Genomic DNA, 20,121 nt, shown 5'->3' on the forward strand with positions numbered 1-20,121 from the left:
GTCAATACTGACATTAAATTCATCAATAAAGACATTTAACTCATCCATAAATGTATTTAACTATTCAATAGAGACATTTAACTTGTCAATAAATATATTTAACTCTTCCATAAATATATTTAACTCTTTAATGAATATATTTAACTCTTTAATAAATATATAACTCATCAATAAAGACTTTTATCGCTTCAATAAATATATTTAACTCATCAATAAAGACATTTAATGCTTCAATAAATATATTTAACTCTTCAATAAATATATTTTACTCTTTAATGAATATATTTAACTCTTTAATAAATATATTTAACTCATCAATAAAGACATTTAACCCTTCAATAAATATATTTAACTGTTCAATAAATATATTTAACTCTTTAATAAATATACTTAACTCATCGATAAAGACATTTAACGCTTCAATAAATATATTTAACTCATTAATAAAGACATTTAACTCTTCAATAAATATATTTAACTCATTAATAAATATATTTAACGCTTCAATAAAGACATTTAACTCATCAATAATGACGTTAAATTCATCAATAAAGACATTTAACTCATCCATAAATATATTTAACTATTCAATAGAGACATTAAATTGATCAATAAAGACATTTAACTCATCAATAAATATACTTAACTTATTAATAAAGACATTCAACTCTTCAATACATATATTTAAGTCATTAATAAATACATTTAACTCTTCAATAAATATATTCAACTCATAAATAAAGACATTCAACTCTTAAATAAATATATTTAACTCATCAATAAATAAATGTAACTCATCAATAAAGATATTTAACTCATAATTAAATAAATGTAACTCATAAATAAAGACATTCAACTCTTAAATAAATATATTTAACTAATCATTAAATAAATGTAACTCATAAATAAAGACATTCAACTCTTAAATAAATATATTTAACTCATCAATAAAGATATTTAACTCATCACTAAAGATATTTAACTCATCAATAAAGACAAATATATTTAACTCATCAATAAAGATATTTAACTCTTAAATAAATATATTTAACTCATCAATAAAGATATTTTACTCATCATTAAATATATTTAACTCATCAATAAAGATATTTAACTCATCATTAAATATATTTAACTCATAAATACAGACATTAAATAAGTTTAACTTATCAATAAAGATATTTAACTCATCATTAAATATATTTAACTCATAAATACAGACATTAAATAAGTTTAACTTATCAATAAAGATATTTAACTCATCATTAAATATATTTAACTCATAAATACAGACATTAAATAAATTGAACTTATCAATAAAGATATTTAACTCATCATTAAATAAGTTTAACTCATAAATAAAGACATACACTTTATAATAATGTAATTCCAACAGCAGCTCCTGAAAGTACTGGCAAAAGAAAACAAGATTTCTCTTTTCGGACTTAATTTAATTTTCTCTCCTCAATAAAAGCAGCAGAATTCCCTCCATCAGGGGACGAACCATATGCTGCTGGTTATACATACGATGACGGCGGCCCCTGTGGCCCGGCGGGCATCTATAGTGTCCATCAGCCTGAGATGACACGTTTCAATAGGAGACTGATTCAGGCCCGAGATCCAGCGAGATGACTCGGGTCTCCATCCAATCAAGGCGCCGCACTGGACACCTGCGGACAGTGAAATCAAGTCGACGGCGCCATGATGACCGCGGCGGCTCGACATTACATTACCTCTTGTGACCCAATACAATTTGCGGTGTGGAACACAACAGCAGCTCTGATGTGTGTTTGAAGTGTTTTAGGCAATAAACACTCTTGTTCCCGCTGTGCTGCGAAAATATATGTTATATATTTGGCTTCAAGTTATTCCCTGCAGAAGGTGAGAGGAAATGAAACACGTGTTGAAACTGATCGATTCATTACGAAAACAATAACGTTTGAGTATTTTCGGCGCCGGCTCCATCATTGTCTTGCACCCCCCCCCACCCCACCCCTACAACTAACTGCTACTGTCCAGCCCAACTACATCGCCATAGCAACCAGATGTAGTTTGAACCCTTCTGTGGAATCCTTGACCTGGATGTTGTTGAGCGCGACGCCGGGCGGAGCTGATTGGCGGAGCGGCAGCTGCAGGGGGAGGAGGGAGCTCCGGTGCTGCTGATGAGACGTGGACTTGAGGGTCAGCGCCGCCACACACCAGGAAAATGGTGGACTCGTGGGGGTCAGCCGTGACTGAAAGAGCAGAAAACCTCTCCTTTCAGACGCCGTTTTCGGCTTTGATCAGTCGGGACTTTTTGGGAGTTTTTTTAAAGCAACGGACAAGAATTTACCCGTGTTGGCCCCAGTTGAGTTTGAGATGCCTTTGGTTAAGAGGAGATGAATATGTGACTAATACTGGTTTCTTGAGTCTCTCGTGGGCCTCATACAAGGATTGAACAGGGAAGAAATTGGCCTCTATGCCAGAGCTTTACTCTACTGAAACAGAGGGCGATTACATTTGGGGGCCATGTTGTCTTCTGACAGTCATTTTTGGAAATAATGACTCCAAAAAAACATTGAATGGTACATTTTGAAATGGAAGTTATATTTACAATCTCAACAGCTGAAGTGCTTAAATGTGTTTGTAATTTAGACTCATTTTCAAGCACTGATTTTTTTATCATGAATAAAAATAGATTTAAAAACAAGGAGACAATAATGGAAGCTCAGAACTATCAATAAGTCAAATAAAACTGGATCAGTAATTAGTTATTCCGTGATATTACATAGAAAATACAGTTACATTTGTTTTATTTATTGTTCTCTTAATTGTATGTACATATCTCCAGTATCAGAAAAACATCAGCAAATACATATTAAAAACTGATTTTTCAGGGGATAAAAACATCAATAATAAATAATCACACTAATAATTAAATGTTGTTATACTTTGTAATGTATGAAAAGAAACGACTTGACTAAATGTACGAGAATTATATTGAGTAATACAACAGATGTCATCTAAAATATTTAACTATTTAAATACCAACAGAATCTGAAAATAAACTATGTGACATACTTTATGTTCAGTTTGACAAATGGTTGATGGATCGATTATTATTTAGGTAGAGGTGTCAAGAAAAAATCAACTTCAATCAAGGTTCAATATTTATCTTCATCGATCATCAATCTAACTGAAGATAAACACACGTTTTGTTACACAAAACACAATCAAGTGTTAGTGATAACTTGCAGTGAGTCTCTTCACAGGGCTGTGAACGTATTTTGTTTCAGTTTCATCTTCCTTAATTGAGGGTTTTTTCAGCGAGAACCGCAAGGATTCGGGTCAGAACCTTTCACTAGGTCAGTCTAAAGTATTCTTTTTTTTCAGCCATCACTGATGGACTTGCTGGTGTGATTTGGATCCTGTTGCAGAACCAAACTTATTTTCATCTTGAGGTCACGAGCAGATGGTTGGACGTTCTCCTGCAGGATTGTTTGCTATAGGCACAATTCGTGGTTCCAGTCGTCACAGCAAAAATCTTCTCCATCACACTTCATCCGCCATATTTTACCATTGCTATGATGTTCTTGTTCTGAGATGTGAAGTTTATGGAGAATGACTTTGGTTTGCTCAAACTTTAGAAATGGATTCAAAATCTTCTCTTACTTTACTTTTTTTCTCAGTTGTTGCTGGATTTCTTGAGCTCTGTGCATGATGTCTAGCTACCAAGGATCTTCTTCACTTTGTCAGGGCGTGCCTGGAGAAACTAAACTCTGATAGAAACATTTAAGTTTCCTTTCGACGGTGTTGTTGTTCCAGTAAGAAAATCAAACACCACTGCATGTGATGAAGAAATGACTAAAGAAGATGCTCACAGGAGCTGCCTCCACGAGACGCTCCTCGAGGTGCAGAACATTTGACAAACCTTCTTAAAGATCGAGACAGAACAAAGATAAAGGAGACACTCTCAGGTGTGGCGGCTGAAAAAAAAGACGACGAAACTCTGGTGTCGTCTCGTCAGCCTGAACATGATGCCACCGAAGAGGTCCAAGATTCCTTCTTTCTCCAACACACTTGCTGCTTTTCTACTGTAGCTCCACACTCTTCTCAGACAGAACATCAGAGTCTCTTCTTCTCGGGGCTCTCGCTCTAAGGCTGGGTGTGGTGAGCGGGGGGCTCCGAAAAAAGTCTCACTTTTACCCCCGAGGGGGGCCTCGGGCACTTGAGCTGGCCATCAAACGCTGTATACTTGTTTGAGGGTAGAAACGGCAGCGATCAGGTTTTGTCCCGAGGCCTGGTCCCCTCGCCGTTCTTCACGAGTGAAGATCGATAATAAAACTTGAACTGCTTTTAACAGACGACTTCTAAATCATCCAGGAGTGAATGTTGAACTCAAAGACAGACATTAAGCATCACTTTAAGAGTCCAAAGGCATCGCTCTGCATCCTGAACGTGCAACTTTGTTGTTGTACGATGGTCCATTTGATCTGCAGCACAAAACCATGATGTTCCACAATATTTCTATCTGGACAAGCCTTATGTTTTCCAGCCTCCGAGAACTTCAGACTTACTGCCAAGTCTTCGTCCAGTTGTCCATGTTGCCAGACTATTTCACCTACAGCGGTGCCTTGTTTATCCCCGCAGTATATAAAGTCCAGAGTACAGTAAATAAGTAAGTAAGTCATTTGTATTTATATAGTGGGTCACAAAGCGCTTAAACAATCAAAACAATATTCAATAAAGTATATACTTTAAAGGTCAAGATAAAACTGATAACACAACAGGAGTTCCAGAAAATCAAGGAAAAGCCTGAACAAATAAGAACGTCTTAAGATGTTTCTTGAAGGAGTCAGTAGATCATCAAACACAGAGAGAGAAGAAGGTAGGGACCGTTTCTTTTCACTTGTTTAAATGAACATTGCATAGGAGTTGCCATCCCTCTCAGCAACCCTGACAACAGCTTCCAGAAGCTTTGCTTTGCCGCCCGGCCAACCAATCCAAGCTGACGTTAACTTTTGACATAGCAACATAGACGTATCATTTAAATTACAGCAATGTAGTACGCATTCAGCTGTACATTTAAGTGTGTAAAAAGGCATAATGGGGAGTTCAACGTTTTATCGGCACCATAAGTAAGGTGGTCGCAGAAATTAGTGTCACCCTCTAAGTTCTGCGTGTTGAAGTTTATCTTGAATCCTAAATGAAATCTTCCATTTGGAACAGTGTGAACGATGACGATTAGTTTTGTTGATTCGGACTAAATATTGATATACTTTAGAATGTAAACTAATCTGTAAGGCAGCAGGACTTTTCACATATTTAAAAAGGAAAATCTCTCATTTTGGATGGACTCTGGATCAGACATCAGTCCAAGACTCCGGGCCCTCATCTAAGCACATGTAGTCCAGCCACTGGTCTGAGTTCCCAAAAAAAGTCTGAGCAGGTAGTGAATCAACAGACACGGAAAAAGAGCAAACAGCTACTTCTTCTTGTACAGCAGGCTGACAGCCACCATTCTTCCAGAAGATAAGTTACACTGCACTCACAGAACCGAACCAACACTGGTGGAAAGAAGACCCTGCGAGGAGGAAACCACATTTGTTTAATGTTGCAAAAATATGACCGACTTAATATTGTTCAGACCCGCTGAAATGGCAGCGACGATGCTCCGTGGCCGACACTAGTCAGGTGCCCTTTAGGCGACATTTACATGAGCTATTAATACGACGAGGAGAAGATCAGAAGACCTTATTTAGTCCAGAATCAACAGACCTGTCAGGAGTCCTTCACATTTCTCTGCTTGTTGCCAACATTTGCAGGCTGGTAAAAGAAACACTTTTCCTTCTTCATATGGGAATCCTAACTAAGACGCATAATAATCTATAGGTCTGCCCTGAGGCCTCCTTCTAGGAGTACTTAGTGGAAACACCTCTGTTTAGGGTAAGAGTGCAGAATATGCACCTCCATTATTCACGCAAGATACGAACGCTCATATATTTCATAGCAGGGTGAGTAAAATGATTCAAATAAGTTTAACAAATGATCTTATTTGAAATATATGGTGTAATTTAACTATTGACATTGAAACGTGTGGACAATGCAACTATTAAGTGTTGAAATGCCACTGCCGTAAAAACTGAAAAAGAAAATGCAAGTAAGTAAGTAAGTAATTTTTATTTATATAGCGCTTTTCGAGACCAGGGTCACAAAGCGCTTAAACAATCAAAACAATACTCAAAAAAGTACATAATTTAAAGATCAAGATAATACTGAGAACAACACAAAATGTAGTAGAATCAAGCTTCAAAACAGTGTGTGTTGAACCTTTTGTGTGAAATAATGGGTTCATATTTGACCTCATCGTGAAATATTATGTGTGTGAATCTCTAAAGCGGACATCGACGGTGAATTATACTCGTTTTTCATGTGTTAACTAACAAACTTAATTTTATGATTTTTGCAAAACAGCAATCATTATTTTTGGAAACTTAAGGTTGTAGCAACAATTGAGTCGCAGCAGAATGTCGATGACTAGAATAGTACTTTTATCACATATACCTCATAGAATTAACATGAAAAAAAGTATTTCTCAGCCATTTTGGGTGAAATTTAAAAAAGATTAGATGCATTAAATGCATAGTTAATTAACCTTCTTTTAACCTCACTACTAGAAAATAAAACTTGTATTGTTGGTTTAAAAAATAATTCAGTGTGATGCTCATATTTCATCAATTCTACTATACAGAGAGAGAACATGCATCAGATTTTATTAGAACATTTATTTTTAAGAAAAACCCACATCATTTAAACAGAAGAGACATATAAATAATATCTTTAACAAGAACAAATTACCATGAACAGTGTTTCTCATGCATGACAGTAACAGAGAAGATCTCCAGTGTTGCTGCAGACACCAGCCAGTCCGTGTGCTTATGAGGGGGACTCAGAGAGCCGGCTCTTATTGATCTACTTCTATGAGTGAAGTCCCGGCATTAGTTCCAGCAGACCGAGTAGACAGCTGTCGGTGAGCCACTCTACTGGGCCTACATAGCGGGACAGAGCGCGGCTCGGATGTGCACTTTTGATTCTGATCTCTCCGACACGGCTTCTATTGACCCACGCACTGTCCACTCTCGGAGAGAGAAGAACTCGCCGTGGAAGCCCGGGCGTCGGCGGCCGGAGAGCATTATCCCAGCAGCAACTTTGTGGCGATGAATCTTCCACGGTCCACTGAGGCTCGGCACTAATCACCGCTGTCATCTGCCGGCACCATCCACCGGCCACAGCAATCACTAGTTTGGGTTATCGTGCCACGCGCGGCTGAGGCCTCCGAGTGCATGTTATCTCAGGGATTGGACTCTCCATAGCTGGACACAAAAGGTCAATCAGAGAGTCCATTCTCAATATTTGCTGGGCTCTATCGCACAATTTTTCAAAAACATCTCTCAAACTTTTTTCCTGGCGGTGTTTGATAAGCCCAGATGAAATGGCAGTTACATGGAGCATTACTTTTCTTCGGATGGAAGTCTCCCGGCAGTGAAGTGGTCACTTGGATTCTGTGTGAAGTTAATATTTATTATCTGATCACTTATTTTCTGCAGCTCCCGAAATCCTGATCGTACATGTCAGCACCTTCTGATGCACTAAAAGTAACAGGTCAGTTTCTCACATTTCTACCCACAGATTTTGAAATAAATCTTGTAATGTTCTGATCAACCAAAGGAACCAGCTGCAGATCCATCTGTGGAACATTTGTTTCATGGATTTTGTAAACCAAAAATGGAACAAATTTAAGTGAAGATCATCGGATGGTGAAAGCTGCCATCTAGTGGCTAGAGGACGCATTACAGCTACATTATGCGGTCTCTTTTAAATGGAGCTTAAAGTTGAGGTAACAAGGAGACACAAATAAGTCCAGCTTGAGTTCATCTACCCACCATTAGGGGGAGACATTCTGTTGAAGCAGTTTCCGCGCCTCCTCGAAGTCGTCCTGGTCCACGCCGACCAGCAGCCGCACCTCCTCGCTGCCCGCCGCTCTTCTGAGCGAGTCCATGAAGACCCCCTTCAAGACCTCCATCAGAGCTCCGCTCAGGTAGTCGTTCCAGAAGGCGTCCAGGTTCTTCAATTCCGTGAACTTGATGTCGCAGGCGATGGTGCCGAGGTCCCTGGAGCGCAGCAGCGAGCTGGCCCGGCTGAACAACTCGAACTGACGCTCCAGGGGCTGACGCTTGTCGGAGGAGACGCCGTCGCGGAGGGCCGACTCGTGCTCCAGGTACTCGGCCCGGACCCGCAGGCGGATATCTGGTGATGGAGAGGTGGAGGAGAGGTGCGGAGGTGGGACAGGGGTGAGAGACAGAGGTCAGAGGAAGGAGGAGAGGTGAGAGGGCCCAAATAACCAAAAAAAAGGGGGAGAAGAGATGCAACCAGAACAGAGGAAACACAGGGGAAAAAAACACAATTAGAGATTGTTTGGATTCAGCAAATGTATCAGCAAAGACTACAATAGAACAAAGAACTAATGTTGATCCTAACATGTGTCTCATGATGTGACTGTCTTGAGACTGAACGATGGGAGTCTTGAACTAGACTGTGGAGGATCGTTTTCACTCGTTTGTATTACCTCAGGGTCAAGGTGACCACAAAAGCACACATACAAATGTGTTTGTGGTATCCCTTGTGTTGCCTCTGGGTTAAGGTGAACGACCTCCACCACTGCATATGCATGTCTGGAAGACAGGGATGTCATCTTGACCCAGAGACAACACAAGGGATACCACAAACAGATTTGTTTTTGAGCCTTCGGGTCACCTTGACCCCGAGTTAACACGACGATAACCGTGGAAGCGTCACCCGACTCCTGGAAAGTCTGACAACTCGGATAAAATGCTAAGATCACTTAGCTTCATCTGAAAAGAACATGCAATACTGACTATATATAGACTTTAATAGGAGTCAAATCCAAGAAGATTAGTCCCTTAGACATTTTGTGTTACAATCATGCTGTTAAATTAATTCATTTATAATAATAACTTATCTCTGCAAGCTCAATAAAGCATTCATCTACTTAAAAGTACATCATACTTTATTATTTTGACAGTCACACCATGTTACACACTGGAGGTGTATTCCAATTCACAATCAACCAGGAAAATGTTCACATTTCTACTGATAAAATATTAATTTTAACAATCTTAATAAGTAGTTGGATCAAGAAAGAAATACAACATTTTTTGTTCAAGGCACAGGACATAAGATTGGAGTTTAAAAATCAGCAAAATTAAATGAAGGAAAACTAAACATATTAAGGTATTTCCCCTTGTTTCTTCTACTTAAACGAAACCATTAGAGAATCGCAGAAACACCTCAAATCATACCCAGAGCAAATCAAAAATCAAACACTGAGAGGTCAGATCCGGTTGTCATGCAACAGCACAGCGAGAGGAATTGGAGGATACATACTCTCCCAAACAAGAGCTTTTTTGGGATCATCTTCATGTCATTGTCATATTCAAGAGCTTCAGGAGGATCGGCAGAGCGGCTTTGGCTGTAATGAAATCGCATCATTCCTAAACTCCTACAAGGACATAATGATTCTTGTGTGTGATATTAGACTTCAGCTGTCATTTATACATTCATAGCATCATTTTTATATAGACATGCTCACACACAGTGTGAAGGCGTTTAAGCCATAACATTAGGACCACCTTCTTAATGTGATGAAAAGCCGTTGAAGATTGATTAAACCAGATGACTTCCCTTCACAGTTGTGTGCTTCCATGTTGTCTGAACTACACAACCTGGACGAACAGCATGTTCCTACAATGTGTTACAGTGTTTTTCGACTCGCACCCTGATATATTGTACGTCACAATGAGATGTCTTCATCACAGGGTCATAATGTTATGGCTCTGTGTTTTTTCCATCACATACTTGTAGTCATTGTTATCACATTGAAATAAACCATGTGGGTGTGAAGGACATCCATTATGATGACGCGTGTTCCAGACAAGCCGACATAACAGAAGCGCAGAATGCTAACACTGAGTCTTTCAGTTATTGAACACAAAGCCTGGATCTTGTGCAGATCTTTTGTGTTCAAGTGTTGTGCTGTTCTACAAGCAGTGTTATCAAGATGTATGTCAACCTGAAATGTCAGATTTTAAAATTAAATCAGAGTAACGTAAGGTGAAGTGGGCTTAGTGGAGATGATCGACAGAATCCAATTATGTTAAGGAAACAATATGCAAGTTTATAAATGTCTCTGATCCACTACTGTAAAGCAGGTTGGTGGTCACATGACACTCAGACTCAAAGTTAAAATGTTACGTATTGTTGCTTTAACGGATGATAATGAATTGTTGTGTTTTGACCATCAATGTATCAAGTTGGAGACAATATTACCCGTAGATTGACAAACAAAATAACCAACATATATGCTACATATATTCTAAATAACAGACTAGGACGTACTCTGGCGTCTTTCATGATTGACATACTCAGCAAGACTGCGGGCGGAGAGAGTCCGACTCGAGGTAGTAGCCAAGCAGGGATACAGAAAAGAGTTTAACACAGTCGGACGGACTCATTATCAGGGGACTGGATTGTCTGTACAAAAGTTCAAGACACTGATGGAGGTTGGTTGAGATGCTACCGTCTGGACTGAAGTTACTGTCCAGGTGAGTCAAGTACTGATGAGACTGCAGCCGCTCAGGGACACCAACCCTCTCAGTCCATGATCAACTTCTGACTCATTACGCCACACATGACGCTTTTTTTCAGTTTCACGTCGGCTAGGATTTACTACCCTCATTTTTGTCAATCTTAAAATACATTCTTCAGCCATTAATGCCGTTTAAAAAATTGTTTTCTTCTTAATTTTCCTGATATTCTTTATTACATTTAGTTTTTTTACATCATAATAGTAAATCATCGATGTTTCTGATGTTTATATTAACTTTCCCTACTACTTTTTTTTTTTCAAGATTATATTTTTTATCTTTGCTTGACCTTTTAATCACTCCTCAGTTGGACCTGAAATCTAAACAAGCAGCACATCATTGATAAACATCTGAATTCCTATGTTGATAAGTGACCTGAATTTGTGAGTGTGAGCAGGAAAGTAGTAAAGGTCGCACAGTGCAGGGAGTCATCAACCCACAAAAACACAGGGACAGTCATTTAGTCAGGGTTAGAGAGCACTTCACACTTCATAAGACACAAAGACTTCCACTTAGAAAGGACACAAGGCAGCACAGCTTTCATTTTCACACTTTAAAACACCAAGCCATTTAGGCTTCCTACATCTCATCCCTGCAAAAAAAAGAAGAAATTAAGTACCCATTTACGAGGAGTCTCTTGGCAAGGAGAGCTTCAACTCTTTATCGATCCGTTTTTCTGCTGAATGACTGACCAAGTCACTGGAGGGTTTACTGAGAGGACTGAACTCTTTCCCCAAAAGAAAAAGAGTCTGTCCCATTTTGCGAGGCTCGAGAATTAAAGCTCATCTCTGCGTCTGAACGTGTGAGAGGATACAGATTTCCTGACACACAAGTCGGTCTGTTTAGAACTGTGAACACAGAAAGGACAGAGAGAAACAAGCTCAAGTGGGTTGACCAAGCTGGTGTTTTCGTTTCAACAGACACAACACTGCTCTGAGTTGGATGAAGCTAGGTTTGAGTCACGCAATACACTGGACTGAAATTCCAAAATGTTTTGTTAGTATTAGGGTTGGTCTGTATGCAGAACTGGAATCTCAAATCGGCAAAATAATGTGCAAGACTTGACATTGGAATGGTAAAATAGGTTGAAAACCATTGAAGATTTTGGAGGTGTTTGAAGAGGTCACTCCGGAAAAAGGTATGACTTGGGAGGACGCACAATAGGAATTAGAAAGTCGACTTCTTCCAACTCCTAGATGAGAGATGATTGTATTAGATATACTATTTTTGTTAATTTAAGGATTATGTGTTGCATTTTTAAATTAAGTTGTACTTACTGGGATAGGGATTAGCCGAATATGGATCAAGCATTTATTCAGTGAAGAACTATCATCTATAACGCAGTTGTGGCCTAGTATTAAGAAAAGGTTTCGGCCTGCTTTACACACATTTTTTTGGGGGTGAAAACAGAAAACACCCTGGTGAGACACAGCGGGATGCGAGCAAAGACGAAGAGGAACCACTCGTCTGTTATCTTAAAACTAATTTTAAATTTATTCAAGGCTTAAAAGACCCAAACCCTAGGATAGAAATGACGTTTCTGGCTCCACTTGTTGTTGAAATTATGTTACTGCAATGCCGTCAAATCTTGGCATAAAAGGCCCTTTTCGTGTCATTTTCGTAGTTTTAGCTTGATACAGAAAATGTGAGAAAGGGATACAAAATGTTAATTTTCGCTCTAAAATACCAGATTTGTTCATGTTTATGAGCCGTTAAATAAATGCAACCCATGTGATTTTCCTGAGGTGCCAAGGTGGGATATTTCAAAATATATATTGTTTTGATTGTTTAAGCGATTTGTGACCCTGGTCTGGAAAAGCGCTATACAAATAAAAATTACTTACTTACTTACATATCTAATTGTGTTTATTTATCATTGGGAGTCAATAAAGAAAGTTGAGTTTAAAGGACCTGGAGCATGAATCATACCCAGAGAGAGTATAAGAGGTCTGAAAATGCTGTGGGGCCAGAATCCTACTGAAGTGTCGTATCTATCTCTGCTTCCTCTTGACAAATGCACACCAGGCTCACACAGGGCACAGAGATAAGATACAGCAGGGGCTTCCTTCAGCAAAGCAATGCTGGCTGATTTTCCTCAGAACTGCTCGGTTAAAGGTTACACGGGTCTTAAGACTTATCTGTCGGCAACCATGTCGATAGTGCAGATGAAGAGTAAGAGCAAAAAAGGTAGAAAAGCAATCTGTAAATGGCGATCTTTATTTTAAACATGCATTACACATGTTATTAAAATGTTAGGACGTACCAGAAATCAAGAGTTTTAAGGCCCGAATAAAGAAATATTAAACTCTGATTTTGCAGAAGTTTCAAGTCATGTGTGAAATGTGTCAAACATCTTTGTCCACCACATTCAATGGAATATTCTCTGGATTGAGAAATCTGGAATTTGGAGGCCAAGTCATTGAACTTGTGATCCTCATCCACCATTTAAGAAACGTTTTTCTTTTTTCCGACAGGTGAGTCATCTCTTTGAAAGAAAAGGTTGTCATGAAAATGTTCTCTGGCGGTGAATCATGGTACCATGTGTGCCGAACTGTCCCACGATCACGCCAGGAGCCTCAGTTTAGATCCTCCCACTAAAGGTGTGTATGCAGGCAGCAAAGAACACGGACTGGTGCTTTGAATTAATTTCTTATATCATACTGACTTGAGGACAAGTCAAAAGTATTTCCTAGTAGTTTAGAGTTTTTATTGGGGGTTAAAGATCAGGAAGGTTTCAGATGGATTTGTGTCACCAGGGTCTTTTTGTTACCTCATGTTTTTTCACAGCGATGAGGTCGCCTCATCCGATGGAACTTAATCGTTCTAAACCATTGAGAGTTATTGAAGGAAACCATAAAAAGGCCCCACTGCCGCTAAAACAAGGGAGAGGAGCATATTTTACCTTCGACACTGGCCCAGACTCGGTGTGTGTGACTGATCTTAGCGCTTGTGCAACACGCAGATTTGTTTTGTTATGTTCCTCAGCATCCTCATCCTTTGAGTCTTAGGTTACTGGTTCTGAGTGACAAGCTCCAGTAATCCTGGTGGAATCAAACGTGGAGTCAAGAGAGCAACAAGAAGATAGTCACAGGCACAACACCTTAATCGCTAGAATCGCTGTGGATTGTTTGAATCGACCGAGCCGCTGGAATATACAGTACTCGCGTTGAGAGGACGTGTTTTTGGGTGCATTCAGAAAAAAAAAGAAGGAGAAGCAAGCACAACAAATTGAGAGTCTTCTTTTAAATGAGGTTTGAAAGCCACTTTGATTTAAAAATTATGTGCCGGATTTCAGCTTTCACAAAATGGCTGACGTCTAAATGTTCTTTATCTTTAGACTTAGATTGTATCATCTTGTTCTTTCTCTTTATTTCTCTTTGTTCTTGTACTTATTTTTATGTTTATGAATAATTGCTGTATTGCTGTGTCTAATTGGGAAAAAAAAAAAATTCCTGAAGGAGATCTCCTGAGGAATCAATAAAGTTATACCTAACCTAACCTAATCAAAAGAACAATAGACAAGTAGATTAATGCAGCAAGAAGATGAGTCACTTCTAATAACTTTGTTGACCCAATTTCAATACATTTTATTATATCCTGTTATAAGAGGGGATTTTATTAATAAGGAAATACTTTTTTACATTTTCTCTAATGACAATGAAAACATGCAAGGGAAGATTTGAATACAGTTGAGTCAGTCGTATATAAAAAAGTATTTTGACTAAAACGACTGGTCTGAGAGGACTACAATTTCATCTTATTATATTTAACAATAAAACAACTTGAACTTTAAGCTTCATGAGAACAATGTTGACGTCAGCCAAGTAGGAAAGGTAATCGTTGCAAACGTTCTTTAGGTTCGTGAGGAATGTCTTTGTCCAGGTAAAGAATGAACATGTTTTAAAATCCGTCTTCTCTTTCATTATAAAAGAAAATGCACTTTTGAAGTTTTGGAACCCATGTGACCAGTAAATAACTTCATCAAGATGAACGATGGTAGTGAAAAAGTTAAGCATGTATTGAGAATAGAATGAGAGATATTATGGAAAAACTATCTTTTTTGTTCTAGGAATATGGAATGAATTAACATCAAAGCCTTGTGTAGCAGATCATTTTCTTCTGTCAAAACCATCTCTGTGATCTGTGGCGTCAGAGTTGACAATGCAATAATTTTTTTTTTTCCTTTCATTTAAAAATGTATTTCATTGCAGAAAGAAAAGTCAAACGTTAAAAGTCAAAGCAAACAACATTAGGTCATCAGCAAAGAACTCTCCTCCCTCCCTCACCTGTCTCAGTCCTATTTGTGCAAACCTACATAGAAAATATTTTATATTTTTCAGCAAATCAGTTACAAACATGAATGTTATTGTAAATTGCGTTAAATTTGAAGTCATATAATTTAGTTTTTAATCCTTTTATTTTGTATTCTGAATGTATAATAATAATAATAATAATAATAATGATGATGATATACAATTAAGATGTATATTAATGTATATATAAATAAACCTTACTTAAGATTAAGACTCAGATAGTGCTTTAAATAAGAAAGGGAGAAACAACCATGCATACTGCAGTAATTATACAGTAACATTGTTACGATAATTATCAATGCTTAAAGTGATAGTTCACCCCATATCTTTGACATTTCACTCACCCTCATGTCAACTAAGGGTTGGGATTTTCTTCAGAGTAATCAGTTCTTTTTAGAGTTTTCTTCGTTTTCGTGTTCATCTTCATCCAAAAAGACACTTAAACACATCCAAATGCTTCCATACTGCTCGTCTGTAACGTCCCTCTCGTATTGAAGCCTCGACATAAGAGATTTAGGCGACGGTCTGGTATCATCCACTCAAAACCAGCCCAAAATATATACTTGTTAATTATTTTTCTGATCAATTCTACTCATGTTGAGGCTTTAATACGAGAGGGACATTACAGACGAGCAGTATGGAGGTATTTGAATGTTTTTAAAAGGCAAACGGAGAAAGTGAACACTATGGAATGATATTTATTTTTAAAGTCAACGGGTTTTCTTTCATGTAGGAAATGGGTCCAAATGGCTCTTTGAGTTGTCAGGGTTGCTGCCCCTGGGTTGGACAAACAGGCCTAGAAGAGTTGTCACAATAAGTGTTTAAATCTAATCACTGGTGTGTGCATGTCTGTACACAAGAACACATGTTTGGGATTAAAAACCTTCAATTTGCTGCCACAAGGCCTGAAGCAGATATTCACATAATAACTAGAAACACATATTTTTCATTCTTTGCAGTTCCAAGACTAGATGTGCGACCTTCTCAGAAGCTAAGACGGTCATTATTTCACTAAAAATACCCATGTCCTAATACTACCTTCAAAGAATAACTTAGTTAACCATAAGTCAGATGATTGGAAATGTAAATGCCTTCAGTAAATAGAGATTCAGATGGAAACGGCAACATAAAAGGAAATAAATGAAAGTGAGGCCTGTGATGAAAATGAGAACATGACTGTCAGAGCGACGTGTGATGAGCCGGCATCAACTCTGATGGAGATGTACTTACTGCAGGACACCTTAGTCCTTGTTTTCAACACTCGCGCATTCTTGGGTCTGCGAGACCAACCATTGCCCCTCTTCTTCTTCAGCTTCCTGGGAGGACGACTGGACAGACCCTCGTGTTCACCTGAGGGACGAGATGGCACTGTGATCTCACACAGGTAAAAGTGGTGGCAACATGTTCATTGATGGAGTCATTATTGTCATCAAGGTTTCTTTAGCCTAAACTAGAAACACCCACTCCCAGTCCAACACCACCTCCCTCACTCTGAAGAAACACTTTAGCTTCTCAACCTGGAGCAGCTACCAATTTCCCTACAGCTAGCAAAGACGAAAAAGAATCCATTTTACAAAAGTTTTGACCACATTTTCGTGTGTAAATAGACAGTCATTTTCCTCAAGGGTTCCTGGTTACGACCTCCACGCCCCCCCCCCCCCCGGACATACCTGCATTTATTGGCTGTGTGAAGGCATGTGGAAGAACCGCCTCAGGTTCTCTAGGACTTGGCTGCATTATAGAATCACACACCAGCTCTCTGTGGTCGGATCGTTCTGGAGATACTGAGATACGAGACAGAATATTATTACACTCCTTTGATACATCTATAGATTATACTGAATTAAAATAAGAATGATTTATATGCAGCAAACACTCAACATATACAAGTATGGTCAAAACTGAAAACTACAAATAATCCTGATATTTTTATTAACAAAACAAACTATAATAGAATAGTTTAAAGAAAAGCAGATTTCTATTGTTAAGTTATCAATGTTTCTGTAGCTCATACCAGCACACAATATATGTAAAACTCTTACCTGCTCTTTTCTTCTGGTGCGACATCAGAGGCAGCAGGTCATGGCGACTGATGATTCTCAGGAGTTCAAGGAGTGGCTTGAGATCAGCGTCACTCAGGAAGCCCCTCCTCTGCATTTCTAACAGCATGTCGAGGCCACTTTTGGTCTTGAATAATGTCAATGTTTGATCGTCGGAGTCGTGGGGCCGCAACCTTCTCCAGGCCTTCAGTAGCTGGGTGCTTGGGGAGACCCCAATAGGGTCGTTCTCATCGGGCTCAACTGTCCAGCTGGAAGGGTCCAAAGGATGAGGAGAGGTGAAGGTTTCGTTCAGAAGGAAGCAGAGCACGTCGATGTCATACTCCGTCAGCTGAGAACCAACGATGTGAAAGACCTCGTGGAGAGACAGCATCTCATTATAGCTGAGACACTCCTTTTCATCCCAGTGATACGAGTCCGTCGCCATTATTCTGAAGAAGAAAAACAATTACAATTAAAATGACAACATATCAGTGATTCACTTATTTCAACTCTGCTCCTTTATACATGTAGGAAAACATTTCAATTCATTCAATTCGATTTTGGTGCTTTTTAAAAGAATTTTACATTAAAATCTTATAGAAATAAAGCGAACATCAGATCAAAACACACCCTTGTTTTAATTTTAATGGTCACATATTCTAGTAATATTATTATTATTAAAGCAGCACAAGACGAGGCTTAACATGTTTATGTGACGTCAGGGTTTATTTGAAGAGTCATGACTCACACTGTAGTGCAACAACCTGCCCAGAGAGCCAGGGTGTGACCTGACAACTGTCTTACAGGTGTCTTACTGGGTGCTGTTCTGTTCATTTAAATCACCACTGAAGAATATGTGCTGGCGTTTTGAGCATGAGAGGCGATAAATGATCAAACAAGAGCTTTCCTATCCTTTTTAAACAAATGTGCATGCAACTGTGAGGGCTGGCCTGGCGAGGCTTCAGTTTTCACAACACAAACCAAAGTCTTTGAGAGCTGAACTTCTGCTTTAAAGTTATAGTTCACCCAGAATTCACACTCATTTTCTAATCACCCTTATGTCGACTAAGGGTTGGTATTATTTTCACAGTAATCTGTTCCTTTTTAGAGTTATAGTCAAAAAGTGTGAGCCCATTGTAGTGTAGGGACTGGCACTCGGTTGTCTTCATCTTCATCCTTGTCCAAAAAGACACTTAAAAACATCCAAATACATCCGTAGTGATCATCTTCATGTATTAAAGCCTCGACGTTAGGAATGGTTCTGAAATAAATTAAACAAGTACATATTTTAAACCTGTTTTAGCAGAGACCAGCAGCTTAAATCTAGTCAGTCAGAAACGTATTAGACTTATTACACTAAAGATTAACTTAAAATATAAAGTTGTTTAAGTTTTGTTTGTAAAAAATTACTCGTGTCGAGGCTTCAGTACAAGATGTAAATTATAGACGAGCAGTTTGGAGGTACTTGACAGTTTTTAAGGCTGTCTTTTTGAAGGTAAAGATGAAGACAACTGAGCTCCGAGTCATTACATTAAAATGAACATGCATTTTTGCTTATAACTCTAAGGAGGAACGGATTAGTCGGAAAATAATACCAACCCTCAGTCAACATGAGGGTGAGTAGAAATTAGAATTTTGAGTCAACTATCACTTTAAGTACAGCTTATATTTCTCCAAGCACCTCTGACAGTCAGTCAAAGTTTTGAATACTGACTTTGGAAAACCATGATATAATAAATCTGATGATGTTCAATGGCCTAAAAACAATGCCTGAAACCTGTAAACTAGTAAAAAAAAAATTATAGAAACACAAACTTACTCTTGCCGACATATAACCGGTCAGGCATACACCAGTGATTAAAAAAAAACAATTGTTTATGACATTTAAACTTCATCACCTGATCATGTGTCACTATTTATAAGCAAATTTACAAACTATAAAATCCAATTTGTTGTTGTGGTATAATATACTCATATATATATATATATATATATATATATATATATATATATATATATATATATATATATATATATATATTAATAGCCCATTAAAGTTTAATTTATTAATAGCTAACACGCTTCAATGTGGGTTTTTGTTGTTGCAATAAGTAGAAGCATCGTTTAAAAACAGCATTTATTGATCTGGACACAATATAAACAAGATCAAAACACGTCGCAAATGTTGAAGGCAACGCGTGAACAAGAGACGCGTGACTGAAAGACACGACAGAACAAGGCGTGAACACCAAGACAAACAAGACAACACCCAGCTGCTGGTCTTACCTGTTGGTCGTGTTAAAGTCTCTCGCTCAGGTGTGCAGAGACACCTTCAAAGACAGCAGCGTCCAGTCGAGCGTCACTTGCACGTGTTACGTAACCAGTCACGTTTCTGCCAGAAAAACACAACAAACTTACACCTAAAACACCATTTTTAATACACGAATCACCAAATAACAAGACTCACAGAAAAAAAGACACGAATTCAATCTAAATATTAAAACATTAACTTGATAAAAACAACGTTTCTCTGGAGCACAGTAGCGTTAGCTTCAGCTACATTGACAGGATAGCATCAGAGTTTCTACCAGGTCTCGCTTAAACGACATTTATTGTCCTGACATGAACACATCTCACCTCATGTCTCAAGTCTTCCTCACGTCAACCTCACAGCTCAGCTGTCAGCACAATAACACCAAGTCTGGCCAATCACACGCGGAGGTTTCCCTCGCCGTGGGTAGAAACTGATCGTAAGTCAGATTTGCAACAAGGATCCTCAAAAAGACATGGTTTCAAACCAATAACAACGGATCGGAGATCAGATCTTTTTAAATCAAACGTTGTTTGTTGCTACTTTTCGTTTTTAATGCTTCGTTTTATACTCAAGCGCCGCCATTATTATCAATAACAAAAGATAGCAGCACCAACAGTCTTCAAAATAAGAATATTTTATATTATATTTATATTAAGAACTGATTATATATTAAGAATTGATTATTATTGGCTTGCACCTCGTGACACAGTCTTTATTGGTTATCGGCTTCGAATTGGGATTAAAACCTATCG

At 38.3% G+C, this 20,121-nt stretch overlaps 1 protein-coding gene across 1 annotated transcript; it reads right to left on the reverse strand.

Moving 5' to 3' along the window:
- Nucleotides 1-6,744: 6,744 nt before the first annotated feature.
- Nucleotides 6,745-19,782, reverse strand: dedd2 (death effector domain containing 2). The gene is made up of 6 exons (XM_087805324.1): nucleotides 19,693-19,782; nucleotides 19,342-19,447; nucleotides 17,059-17,504; nucleotides 16,687-16,800; nucleotides 16,247-16,366; nucleotides 6,745-8,286 (listed from the first exon to the last, which is right to left on the reverse strand). Exons 3-6 carry the CDS (start codon nucleotides 17,498-17,500, stop codon nucleotides 7,925-7,927), a joined length of 1,038 nt encoding a protein of 345 aa, XP_087661450.1. The 5' UTR covers nucleotides 17,501-17,504; nucleotides 19,342-19,447; nucleotides 19,693-19,782; the 3' UTR covers nucleotides 6,745-7,924.
- Nucleotides 19,783-20,121: the final 339 nt, after the last annotated feature.

This window comes from Callionymus lyra, chromosome 13 (genome assembly GCF_982586985.1).
Source record: "Callionymus lyra chromosome 13, fCalLyr1.hap1.1, whole genome shotgun sequence".
Taxonomy (NCBI): Eukaryota; Metazoa; Chordata; class Actinopteri; order Syngnathiformes; family Callionymidae; genus Callionymus; species Callionymus lyra.